At 52.4% G+C, this 13126-nt stretch overlaps 1 protein-coding gene across 9 annotated transcripts in view; it reads right to left on the bottom strand.

Moving 5' to 3' along the window:
- Positions 1 to 13126, bottom strand: part of SRGAP2 (SLIT-ROBO Rho GTPase activating protein 2) — a 233044-nt gene that overhangs the window by 3479 nt on the left and 216439 nt on the right. For 3 of the 9 annotated variants that reach the window (XM_015535288.2, XM_015535289.2, XM_042976348.1), the window contains 5 exons: positions 9848 to 9927; positions 7472 to 7652; positions 5831 to 5977; positions 2539 to 2577; positions 2000 to 2324 (listed from right to left, as the gene is read on the bottom strand). In XM_015535288.2, the coding sequence (XP_015390774.1) occupies positions 2000 to 2324; positions 2539 to 2577; positions 5831 to 5977; positions 7472 to 7652; positions 9848 to 9927 (772 nt within the window). Of the gene's footprint in view, positions 1 to 1259; positions 1355 to 1999; positions 2325 to 2538; positions 2578 to 5830; positions 6710 to 7471; positions 7653 to 9847; positions 9928 to 13126 lie in introns of those variants that run through there. The other 6 variants (XM_015535290.2, XM_015535291.2, XM_042976346.1 and 3 more) reach the window with 5 other exon arrangements.

Genomic DNA, 13126 nt, shown 5'->3' with positions numbered 1-13126 from the left:
CAACTGGAGGGAGATGTCCAGGTTATTTCACTTGGCCAAAATCCTCGAACACACCGATGCTCAGAATGTTGGGGTAGGAGAAAAAAGGGATTTTCATTATCATGACATTTTTTTTCCCCCTTTAGAAAAGAATGGCGGAGATGTTATTTTAAATAGAGTCCTCAAGTTTTAGAGATAAGGCACTGAAATACTTCTGGGCGAAATGACAGGTGATCCAGCAGGAAGGGGAAAGACAGATGAACTAAGAGTGGCCAGGAGTTTGGTCATGGTTACAAGGGATTTGCTACCCAGTTCTCTCCACTTTTGTATATATTTGAAACTGTGCATAATGAACGATTTCTTACAAAGTGGTAGGGATGAAGTATGATATTTGTTTTCTTGGACTTCAAAGCCAAAAGTGAAGAAGGGCCAAGGGCTTTAGAAAGGTACCCTGGCCTTGAAGATTCATCAGGACACCTCCCCGTGCCCTACCCCACCCCACTGGAGTGCCCAACTTGAGGAAGCCATTTCCTTCGACCCGTCACCATGAGAGGGGACCAAAGAGTGACCAGGAGGGGAAGCCAGAGCCCACGCAGGCGGATTACCTCCAGCAAGTCACAGTGGAACGCCCCGATCTCAGGAAATAATAGAACCAAAGATCCTTTGTCCACAGCCAGCTGCCCCTCGGGGAGACCTCCCAGCTCCCTCTCCACTCCTAACCTCTCCACACACTGTGTCTGGAATCCCAAACCGCCACAGGGTTCCTCCCTGGAATCAGGCTCACATCGAAAGATGACATGTTCCAAGCAAAGGCTCTCGTTAAGGCTTCTTGACCCTAGGGGTGATCTGTGCTTTCTGTTGACAGTAATTCAATTTCACTCATCCCTCTGATGTTCTCAAACCTTCAAAATGCTCAGGAAGAACTCCACCGTCTCCTTCCTCAGTCCTGCTTTATAGCTAGAGTCCGCACCAGCTGTGCACCTATTCTAACATTCCTATTAACACGTGGCTCAGGAGGCAGCTGGGAGGATACCCACGGTGCAAGACAGATCGCGGCCAAGAGCTGAAGTAGAGGCACAGAAATAGAGGGCTAGCAAAGCAAGAAATCTGAGGCCCGTAGCTTACTACGGTGCTGGCCAGGCACACCTTCCCTAAGCAGAGCATCACAGGTAAGCCAAGAGAGACCATACACAGCCTCTACTGCCCCCTGGAAGATAGGGTGAGGAGAATCTCAACTCAGAGGAAACGTAAAAGGGCAACAGGGAGCCCTCAGCTCCTACCTGGTCTAACGAAAATTATAGAGTTGGGAGAGGCGTCTGAATGAATTGCTTGGAGCGGCCCCGGTAGTCGGATTTTTAGAGGTGGGGCTGGATCGCTAATATTTCACGGAAAACAGAGACTCGTCAGTGTGGTACACACGTGGAAGGAGGGCCCCGTAACCAGGGAGCTCATCTCCACTGCATCGGGAGACGTGGGCTGGAAACCCTTCTGATACCCGAGCCCCCCGCGGCGGAGTGTTTGAAGCCGACAAGACCAGGAGCAGATTGTTGACTGATCGTCTGCCTCCCACTAAGGACCAGAGGTCGGCCTCAGGAAATGGGAGATGGGGGTGGGAAGGGTGATAAAAAAATTACGGCCAGAACTACGTCTGAGCCTCAACACTTGGGCAGCTTCACAAAGCCTACCAGGCTCTCAAGACCCGAAACTTGGGCAGGGAGGCCTCTATCAAAATATTCTCTAACTATTCACTTTGAAAAGTACAACACTCTTGCAAATAGCCTGTGCATGACAAGAAGTCTGAATTCTTTTATTCTGTCTTGAAGTCTTCTTGGGGAGAGAGAGAGACAGACAAACTGCTTCGAAAGCTGCCTTTTCGGGCCCAGGTGTCCAGCAGCCTCTGACCTCTGTGTGTGACGGATGAACTCCACTGTTTCAAGGCCCGTCGTAACAGATGCGGGCTCATGAAGCAGTAGTGACAAGCGTGGGCAGACCAACAGCGTGTCCAGGTGCCCCCAGTTACCTGTGCAATGACCTCAGGGTCCACAGGCCGATGGTTATTGAAGCTCTTTGACCTTCCTGCCGTCACCGTTTTCCGGATCTGTGGACTGTCCAGCCGATTCTTCAGGGACGAGTGGCGGCTGATGGAGTTGAGGCTCCCATGCCCACTGATGGAACACTTATCTGGCCCTTCCTTGGGGAGACTCTGGCTCATGATGGGCTGGGAAGATGGGCGGCAGCCAGCCCCCACCCCCGGGGAGGCAGAGTCAGTCAGGGAACTGCTCAGCCCGTGGCTGTCGCTCCGAAATGTTTTCCGGATGCTCCCAGATTCCGGCCGCTTCCTTTGCCTTCAATCACAAACAGAAAGGGCGGTGTGATCGGGGAGCCCTGGCCCTGAGAAAGCTGGGACGGGTGAGAGAGGGCAGATGTTGGCACCCGGGGACTTCTGGAAGGAGAGGGACACACAGCATGTTGTCTCCTTGGCTTCACCTTCCCTTGCTCGTTCTGTGTCTCTGTTCCCCTGCCACCCCCAACCTGGGCAAAGGAGAAACGGATACTTACTTGGAGGTCGTGGGCTTTGAGTTCTCGAGATGTAAGGTGCTGCCAGGAAAAATGTCTGATTAAGTGAAAGTTTCTAATGGGAGACAGATTCACAGAAAGGCCCCCTCCATTACCTGCTTTGAACAGAGACCTAAGGCCCCAGGTAGGAGAGAAAGTCTCGCCATCACCAAGAAGGCAAGAGGAGAGTTGATTTTTCCAAATTCTAGCATGTTTCTTAGTCCAACGACAAGACTGTAATCATTTTGGCCTCTGGCAAGTGGTTGTCGTTGCTTCTTGTGCAGACAGGGAACAGAATATTTTTCAAGAGGCTTCAGTGCTGAGGAGTTAGGGCCAAGTTTGTGCTTTTCCTCAGGGTGGAAATACATCTCCGTGACCCTGAGTCACCCAGCCCTGGGCTGAACCCTGGCTCTCGGCCGATTCCCTTCAGACCACGGAGACTCTCAAAGAAGACGGCCTGGCAGAGTCCTAATAGCACGGGTGTTGCCTACTGCTGAATAATTTCATTTGTTCTTGGAATCAGATTCTTGAGGACCTAACTTAGGAAGCAATACAACTTCGGGTTTGGGATGGCAGCTGGGCAGCTCTGATCTCGAGTCCACTAAGGGCAACGGAGGCTGAGGCAGGAGAGGAGATGGAAGAAGGGAAGGGAAGGTCCTGAGGCTAAAGGGCTCGTCTGTGTGGCCGAGCCGGTGTTCTAAGCCGGTCCTGGTCCTGCCCACTGGTCAGGTCTTTTCTATCGGGGTTTGGTGTGGCAACTGGCATACAGGAGCCACGCCATGAAGCTGCCGGCTCAAGCAGTTTAGCCTTGGGTATCGGCCACTCTGGAGCAGAAAAAGGATGTTCTGGGAGTCTTATGAGGCTCAGCTGAAACGACTCTTCCTCTGCAAAGTCTCCTCCCACGACCCCACCTCCAACAGCAGGCAGAAGCAATCACTCCCTCCTTTGTTCCCTCAGAGCTTTGATGGCACTGCTTTTTTAGCTACTTGTCTGTATGGTATTTACCTTGCCAGACTGAGCGCCGAGGCCAGGCACTGTCTTATTCATCTCTGAACAACCAGCACGGATGCTTGGCACAACAGTAGCTGCTCACTAAATGTGTGGAATTAAATTGAATGCCTCACCCGAATAACTCTCTGCTGATTTCCTTTTTCCACTTGAGGGTGGCTGACTCACAAAGCTCAGACTGCTGAGGAGGCAGATTGTGGACTGGCTGGTGTGTGCCAGGTCCCTCACCGGGCCCCGGGGACACGAGGAGAGGAAGGCAGATTTCCTGGTTTCAAGATGCTCAGGCTGGTGGGGGATCTGAGTGCATTTCGGGTCATGAGAGATACTCGGACTGCTGTGGGGATACAGACTGAGGGCATCTGACTCAGCCCTGAGGACCTCGGGGTTGTCAGAGGGCTTCCCCAGAGAAGTAAAATCTTCGGACTACGTCCTGAAGGGAGAGGAGGAGATGATCGGGTGAGGAGGCAGCAGATGTGAAGGTCCGGGGGTGCGAGAGAACTCGGGGCCCTTGGAAGGAGTGACGTATGGGGCAGGAAGTGAGGCTGGAAGGGCAGAGTCACTGCTACGGGCAAGACACGCCCGGGGGCCGCCACTCAGCCACCGACCAGCGACCAGCGGGCGTCCCGGTCGGCCATGTCCTCTGAGCACCCCATCCTGACACGGCCAAGTAAGGAGTTCAAAGGGAACCGCCTGACTTTCCACCAGGCGTTCATCTTCTGACTCTTTCGGCTCATATCTTCTACAATTTCTTTGTACAAATGGCATCAAATACGTGATGGCTTAGAAACATGTACCTAACTAATTATTTAACTCTCCCTCCACCAACCCTGCCTTGGTTTGTGGGCTAATTACAGGCTTACAACCTTATGATTACAGGCTTATAATTAACATAGACTTGTAAATAAAGAAAAAAAAAAATGTGATGAGCCCACAGTTACTTTTTACTAGCTTGCCCTCCCAGCAGGGCACCACTTGCTGGAGGGAAATAGATAAAATCCTCAATCCTTTTTACTGGTCTGACTTAAATCATACCTACTCTCCGTGAGCTGAATCAGCGACTTCACTAACTGGAGGGCGAAAGAGATGGAAAAGAGACACGTGCCCCAACCACGCCCCCTGCTACCGTCTGGTTGGAAAAAAGCCAAGAGATCGGGGCGACCTGGTGCGGTTTAAAAACAACAAGCATCTTTTATTCTCCTTCCAGTTTCAGTGTCCAGAGGCTACGGTGAACAGGTTTTCAATGTGCAGATCGTTTCATTCCTCCAAAGCCAGAGGGGAATAAAAATTGTACATCATCTGCAATCCACATTCATCAGGAACACCCTGGGGCGCGTCATCCCGCTGGCACGGGGCCAAGTTTCAGGGTCTGGCGGAAAGAGGTCTGTAGGCTTTGGGACTTGGTGTCTGGCCCCTTGAGATGAGATTAGTTCTCCAATAACCTGAATGTCTCTAGGGGAGGCAGCAGCACACAGGCGTGGAATCCCTCCAGCCGGCCAGATCGGGTGTGGGCGGAGTGAAAACCCTTGGGATGCTGCTCACGGCCACAATGAAAGCTGGGGGGGCAGAGTTAAGAGCCTGCCGGACAGGAATGGGAATCTGCAAAGGGACTGATAGGGGAGGATGACACAGGGCTAAAGCAACAGGGAAAACATGGACAATTCCTTCCACTGGTATGAAGGGGCAAAAGGGAGCTGGGGGGTTAGGCAATGAATAAAGAGCTCAGGACGAAGCTTTCCTTGGGGGGCAGAGTGGCCTCCTTTCCTCCACAGGGTGAATGCAGGACACGGTGAGAGAGAGACACATGGTATCTACATGAACCCCTCTGGGGTCACGTGAGCCTAGTGGAAGACACACAGGATGTTGGCTCTTCGGACAGACAAGGGCCAGGAAGACGTCAAAGACTATTATTTGAGCAAGAATTGGAAAAGAGAAGGCACCTCCGAGAAACAGTCCAAAACCAAGCTGCAGAAGGTGACCAAAGCTTTGGCCAGGTTTTAGTGGTCAGACAGCCGGGGAGGCCCGACCCGACAGATGCTGCGGAAACCCAGCGTGGGGCACCCTTCCACAGCACGACAGCAGCCCACTGGAGCCCGGGACCTGCCCGCAAGGCCCTTGGAAACTTCCTCAGCCCTGTCCGCCTTGCGGCAGCAGTGAGCGCATGCAGAGTGTTAGGCCCAGGGGCTGGGAGCCCTACGCGCAGCACAGGAATGGAGAGGGGGCGAGGCCGGAGGGGGAGGCTGGGCGTTGCAGGGCATTCAGGGAGCAGAAAATGAAAAGCAGAGCTTACTTGTTGATGTTTGCAAGATAAATATCGGCTACATGACCCCCACTGGGACAGCTGGCCCCCGCTCTGGCTGTCACCTTTTCTTCAGGTGGCTCAGAAATGACCTCAATCTCAGACTTGGGGCTGGACCTCTCCACGACACCGTCCTCGCTGGGGAAGGGGCAGGCAGGCAGGGAGGAGGGGAAAACAACAACAACACAAAAAGCAGTGTTAAATCGGCAAGATGGCCCCCCCGACACACACGCGACCCCGCCACAGCTTGGAGGCGGCAGTGACACCAGGCCGGGCTAGCTCTGTGAGAGGAGGCAGGGAAACCTAAGGGCCTTAGGAGGGTCACTTAAATAATAATAAATAATCCCGCCGCGTGGTGCGGGATCCTCAGCTCCGCAGGAAGGCCGGGCTAGGGGACACCTGGATTCGAGGCATCTGCCTTCTACCCCGCTGCTTTTCCGGGCACAGCGGTGCCGGGGCCACCTCCCGGAGGAGGCAGCCGGTCCAGGGTGCGGTTTATCTGCTGAGGTCCCGGGCACTGCCCGGCAAGGACAGGCAGGTCTGCGGTGGCTCTGGAGATGCCGGCGTTGAGGCAGGACACCGCCACACTCTGTCGTAGTGCATCTAGCCCAGCTTAGAGCGTCCAAGCCGGTCCCAGGTCACTCCACAGCTCTCCCGGCCCCTCTGGCTACTGATGACAAAGGAAGCCCCTTCTCCCCCACAATTCATCTTCTCTCGGTCCTGTAGTGAAGCCATAATGCTAAATTTGGGAGGGTCCTGTCCACGCACAGATGGCCACCGGGTTTGCGATGTTATCAACAGAGGGAGGATCTCCCTGCAGAACGAGCCGGGGAGAGGCTGGGAGGGTGCAGACTCATTCAGGATATCAACCTTTAAAAAATAATATTAAGGGAAGGACTAAAAACACTGACAGCATCGCATCCACGGATAGGGAGGCAGGGGCAGAGGCAGGGCAAAGGGGCAGGGAGGCAGGCTTGGGAGGGCCATGGGGTAAAAGCCCTCCTGCCCGGGAGACATTGCTTCAAAGAGTAGGAGCCAACCAACAGCCCATCCGATGAAGTCTCTCTGGGACCAGTTCACGTTCCCTTTGCTCCCTGACACCCTCTCTCCTCCTCTCCCTGTCTTTCCCCAAGTCAACCCCAGTTAAATGAACTCGCTCCTTTTCACAAGGCTGCTTAAGCTAGATTTCTTCTAGAAAAGGAAAGCATCACTTTCATTTGCAAGTGGAAAAGTGCCATCGTCATCGTCATAGGTGGCCCAACTGGTTGGGGTGAGCAGGGTTGTTTAAAAAAAAAAAAAAAAAGAAGTAAAAATGTTTTCCCACTCTGAGCTTTCCAGAATAAAAATGTAAGTGGTCAAACAATCACCCCTCATTATCACTCATCGGGTCTAAATGTGGATGAGCCTGAGGGCTGGCAGGTTTCCACAGTGAGTGGGGGTGGGTGAGGGAGTGATCTGCAGGGGGAAGAGATGGAAAAAACAATCCTCCACTTAGTCTGGGGGGGGGGGCGTCTTTCAAGGCCGGTATTGGTGCCCCCTGGGGGTTGGTCTCCCTCACCCTCCTATGGAGCCAGAAATAAAGTCTCCCACAGAGCAGCCAGGATGCGTGAAGGTGCAGGGGGCCCAACGTACGTGTCTTGGACCACGATGTACTGATGGGGGATGAGTCCGTCGATGCCATTGTGCCGGCCTTCCCACCAGTCATCGGAGGCCCGCTGGTAAAGCAGCAGGGATGCCCCCTTCTTGAAGGACAGCTCTCGGGCTGTCCGGCCCACGTAGTCAAACTTGGCAATGGCCTCGATGGGCTCACACTCTGAGAGGGGCAGAAAAGAAGGAAACACATGTTGTTGAGACCCACAGACTCAGGAAACGGGGCGGAAAACCCCAATTAGCTGAACTCACACTGGCAGGAAGATAGCCCAGCGTGACAAATAAGCCACGGATGATCTATGTGTGAGGCAGGGGATTCCCGCATAGACGGCGCGGTGCCATCAGCCTGAAAGCACGTGTGCACCCTTAACTGCCTTTGGTCATGCTGTTCCCCCCACCTGGAATCCCTTTCTCTCTCACCTTCCTGATGAAACACACTGAGTCACAGTTTAAATGTCAGCATTAAAAAACAAAACAAAACAAAGAATACTTTATTGTCTCAGCAGTTTCTGTGCAACAAGGAACCACATGTGCAGGGTGGGAACCTTGTCTTCCTTGTGCAATCTGCCTCCTGGGAAGCTCGTCACGCTGCCCAAGAGGCTGAGCCCCACTCAGGGCAAAGGAGGCCTAGAGTAACTTCTCCGGTGCTTACACAGCTGTTTATGCCAGCCCCTATCACTGAACTTGCCATCCTGTATTTGTAAGCATCATTTCTTTTCTGATCATCAAATAACGCCACTAATTGTAGAACATTTATCATATTGTACTTTAAATACAACAAACTTTATTTATGTTGTCCATTTCCCCTAGTGGAACATGAGCTTTTAGTCTCCGTAGGAGAGAATAACCCACCCAATCAACTTTCCAAGGAGCTAAAAATATGGAAATATATTATTGTGGGTAATACATGGAAAATTTACTTAAAATTAATTTGAAAATTAAAAGGGGGTTACAAATGCAATATTTAGTTTTATTCTGTGTGAGCTTCCAGTCTCCTTGTCTGTTAGAAAGGGATAACAATAGTGCCTTTTTCATGAAGTTGTTACGAAGAGTCAATATATAACAATTTGTAAAAGCACTTAGAGCAGTGTCTGGCCTGTAGAAAGAATACGTCCACGCTGGCCATTGTTATTGTTGTCATCATTACCACTATCTGGGCCGAGCCGCAGGGAGAGGTCAGAGAGCAAAAAAGAAACCCCCCTGATGTTAGTCAGGTACTCTGAGTAGTGGACAGAAAGGCTGCTTACAGGCAAGACCACGCCTAGGCAGCAGGATGGTTGGGCCTGCTACCGGAAGGGCCGGGCTGGATATTTCGCTACTGGAGGCAGACCAGAGAAGGCCTGTCTAAATATCCCAAATCTCAGTTCTGTGCAGCCTTGGGCATATCACTTGACCTCTCTGGCCTTTGCTTTCTCAACTGGAAAATAGCAGCTCTATTTCACTAGGATTAAGAGATAAGACACACAAAGCTTCTAGCGGGAACAAATTTCCCTAGTTCACCCAGTCTCCTCCTGTAATGGGGCAGATTATCGTATTGATCTATCTGACTTCAGCATCTAAATAAGCAGCCTTCATTTTTTTTTTTTCCTCTTTTAAAAAGCTCTGCAGGCTGTGCCATTTCGTTCTCATGCCCAGAAAATTCTGAGGCCCCTTGTCAGCTGTTGAGACTTCCAAGAGCCCGAGTGGTCCAGAAATGGAGGTGCGGAACTGTTGGAAGGAGGGGAGGCGTGCTGGCCGGACAGACCCTAATCAATCACGGGCGCTGCCGAGGGGCCCGCGGTGACAGCTGTGCATTCCACCTCTCGACGCACGCCCGCCAGGCTGCACGGCGCTCGCACGTCTGTACTTTGGAAAGGGTCAATTTTTCCAGTCGGCAGGCGTGAAAGTGTGTGGTTTCTGCATCCTGCTTCCCACTCCCCCTTGGCTTGCTTCTGTTGGGCTCTTGGCACCCAGCTTCTCTCCTCCCCAGGCTCACTGTTTTTTCAAATGAACTCTCCTTGATTTTGGTCTCCAGCTACCTGGCAGGAGTCTGGGCTGTGACAGGGGACCAACATCAGGCAGGCGAGACAGGCAGGCGAGACAAGGAGCTAGGAGGTATGCGAGGGGCAGGGAGCTGGGGCGAGAAGCTTGAAAGCCTCTGAAAGGTTACACCTCTGGTTTAACACAGAGACCATTCTATTTGAGAAGGTAGGCTGTCTCTCCACGAAAGGGAAGGAATGAAAAGGACGGACAGGGGGGCCGCTGCCTGTCTTTGGGGGACTGCTGGGCAGGAAGGTGCATCAGGAGCACAGGCTACGTCAGCTGTTCCTTCTGCTTCCCGCCCGGTGACCCCACTGCCCAGGACGCGGGGCCTCGTACCGTCATCGCTCGTGTGGTGCTCTGCGGTCACATCCTGGGTTGAGTCCTCAGCCGAGGTAGTCTCTCCGTGAGGGCTGTCACTGCAACAGAAGCAACAGTAACGGGGACCTGAGCCCTGGCTGACCAAATTCTTGTCTTCTCCTTCCCGCAGCTTCCCTGGAGCAAGGGCGCAGAAGCTATTTCACGCTCTCTGCATCCTGACCGGACACTACAGACAAGTGTTGATAACGAAACACGAGGCTCCGGAGTTTCTCTAGCCCGGGCCCTGCAGCAAAAACCACTCGACACTGCCTGCGACTCACAATATCCGGAGACAGAGGGAAGCCCTTTTGAATTTATAAAATAAGTCTTTTTGAAAATACACAACAATTCAACTCCTCAAGGGCTATTTCTCTAGGTGAACTAGTCCCTGGAGGGAGCACGTGGAAGAACATATGAGGCTTTTGCATGGGACGAAACAGGAGCTGGAAACCAGCCCTGGCGCTTGGTAGCTGTATGACCCTGAGCAAGGGAGTGAATCTCTTTAAGCCTCAACCGCCTAATCAATGAATTGAGGATAGTGGTCTGTACACCTCAGTTGTGTGAGGATAAGTGGTCTTCCTTTTCTTCTTTCTCATTTTGCTTATGTCTCTGGGCTTTGTGGTTTGGTCTGTGTACCGGTGAGAGATGGGAGGGGAGTTGGCAGGAGAAGAGTCTGCTGTGGGCTGGACTCTGCGAGAGGGCGGGGCATGGAAGCTGGTCAAGTTCCCAAACAGTTCAGTGAGTCTAAAATCATACAGGGCTGAGAATCAAGAATGGCCAGGGAAGTTACTTGGAAAGTTGTTTCTTCTCCTGGTCTTCTGGCTCACGGACATCGGAGTGGACGGGGATGGGTACCAGGAAGTTCTAACTTCCTGAGAAATAAACAAGACCCCTGTTCATTTCTAAAGTTTCTTCCTCTGGCAGTTGGTAGTAACAAGGGAGCCTTTCCAGGCAGTTCTATGGAAGTATCACCACCTTCTCAACCCTACCACCTGGCCTCATGGTTGCTACTTTTGAGCCTATAGCCTCTCCCTCCACTTAGGATGGGTCTTTCACTCCAGAAAGTTCCTCAAAGACCAGGGAACCAGTCTGGAACTCACCCCACATGACACAAGTCAGTTCCAAGGAGGCTCTTCAGACTCCAGAGAACATTCTGGGAGAACATCAACAGGGATTCCTCCTTATCAAAAAAAGTGGGCATAAGTTTTCACAGGTTTACTGGGCCTACACACTGTGGGCACTATTTGCTGGGCCTACAAGCCCTCTGATGAGTTTCAGGTCTTTCTAGAAGCCCTCAGGCACCAGGGGTGCACAGGGCAAAGGCTCAGTTTCCTCCAGAGTTCCAAGTTCATTTATGTGGCCATCCACTAAGGCAGAAGTTCTCAAACGCCAGGGAGTCCTGGATGGGCTGTTAAAAGCAGACTGCTTCACGCCTAGAGTTTCTAATTCTCGAGGGCCAGGTGGAGCTCAGTTGTCTGTATTCCTAACCAGTCCTAAGTGATGTAGGTGCTGTGGGTTCAAGGACTCCTCTCGGAGAACCACTGCTCTAATGTAAAGGCGGGATGATGCTTTTTAAGGTCCCTCTTAGTGCTAAAATCCTACTCTCAGCTCTACACCCACACCTCAGCAACACCTCAAGCCCGCCAGCACCTGCGGTCTGAGGAAGCCCAGCAGGCCAAACAGCAGGTGGTCCTGGGAAACCGGGTTCTAGTTTACGGTTGGAGAGCGTGGTGAAGTGGGACTAGCCTCCCTGCTTCATAGCTTCAGGGAGACCAAGTGCCCGGGGCCCCCTCTTCCTGGCTCTTCTGGTCTCCTGGGTTCTCAGGCTCTGGCACCCCCTTCTGCCACCCCTCCCTCACCTCCTTCATCCATCTGAGCTCACTTCACTGGCACTTCTTCCTGTTCCCAAAGAAGAGGAGAGGCTGGGAGCCTTCTGAGTGGGTGAGTCCAGTCGTCAGATGGTCCTTCTTACCCAAGGTCACCTGCCCTTGATCCTCACAGGCTTCTGGCCTCCCACCCAGTCTGTGGTAGTAACACACCCTGACTAATCTGGTGGTTTTTCCAGGGGCTGCTAATAAATGTCGGATGCATGACAAACAGCGGTTGGCCTGGGAGAATGCCTTGGAGAGAACTGGTGGAAGGTGTCCTCCCCTTCTGTGTCTCTCTGAGCCACCCTCGCCATGACTCTGTCTGCTCCGCTGGGCTGGGACTGGGGGAACAGGGCTGAGGGGGGCTCTGTGTCCTGGGATCGGGCCAGAGATATTTGAGAAGTGAGGGCACACTTTGGAAAGAAGATAAAGCAGGCCCTGGGAACACTACTCCACAGTTTCTCAACCCTCATGCAAGAGAGAAACCAACTCTCCAAGTCACATGCACAAAGACAGCTCCTTGGAGCACACCTGAACAACATTCCGTGTCCTCACCGACCATCTGTCAGTGACAAAAAGCCTTCTCTCCAAGCTAGGAAGTACAGGTTTCTCCAGCTCGGACCCAGATGCTGGGATCCGCGGGATAGCGGACAAGATTGAACCCGGGGGTGTCAGTGGTATTTCTCTACTCACAGACACGTGAATACCACTTTCTTCACGCCTCAGGCAAAAGGCTCCTTCTGTGGGGATCGAGAGAAGCATGGACCCACTGGCCTCCAATTAAGTGAACATCCTCTCCTGTCCTCCCCTACCTTACTGGAGAGCAATGGGGCTGCTGAATGGGTTCCAGATGTTGAATTCAGATGGAATCCGAATTGGGCTGGCTCATGCTTTCAGCCCAGGCTGAAGCACGATTCGGGGGAAGAAGGGAGGGGGAGGAGCAGGTAAGGGATGTTAGGGAGCAAACGACAGAGGTGGTTGCCTTTGTGTTTGGTTGGGAAAAAGATACTGTAAGTGGTACCCTGGGTGCAGTGTGGGGTCCTGGACAGTGCCCTGCACTAAGACACAAAACAGCATGGTTAGAATTCCCACCCCTAAGGTGGCCTGAAAGGTTGTCACTGACCTCTCTAGGTTATAGTCACTTTATCTGTAATACGGAAATAGTGATTGGCCAACTGTGTAACACAAGGGTCTAGTAAAGATGAGCCCTAGGGATTCCTTTTATATCTCTGTTCCCAGGCTAAGTCATGAAAAACCTTGCCCCACAGGATTTAATCCTGTTTTAGGGTGGAAGAGGGCCTAACCTGCCAAAAATGGAGCTTACCTTACCCCTTTTCCTCCTCACGGATCTCTGCATTCTAAATTATCATTGTACAAACTCACGGCGAGG

The sequence above is a fragment of the Panthera tigris genome, chromosome F3, assembly GCF_018350195.1.
Source record: "Panthera tigris isolate Pti1 chromosome F3, P.tigris_Pti1_mat1.1, whole genome shotgun sequence".
In the NCBI taxonomy this organism is placed as follows: domain Eukaryota; kingdom Metazoa; phylum Chordata; class Mammalia; order Carnivora; family Felidae; genus Panthera; species Panthera tigris.
The sequence above is the reverse complement of the archived record's forward strand: the minus strand, read 5'-3'. Positions and strand labels throughout refer to the sequence as shown.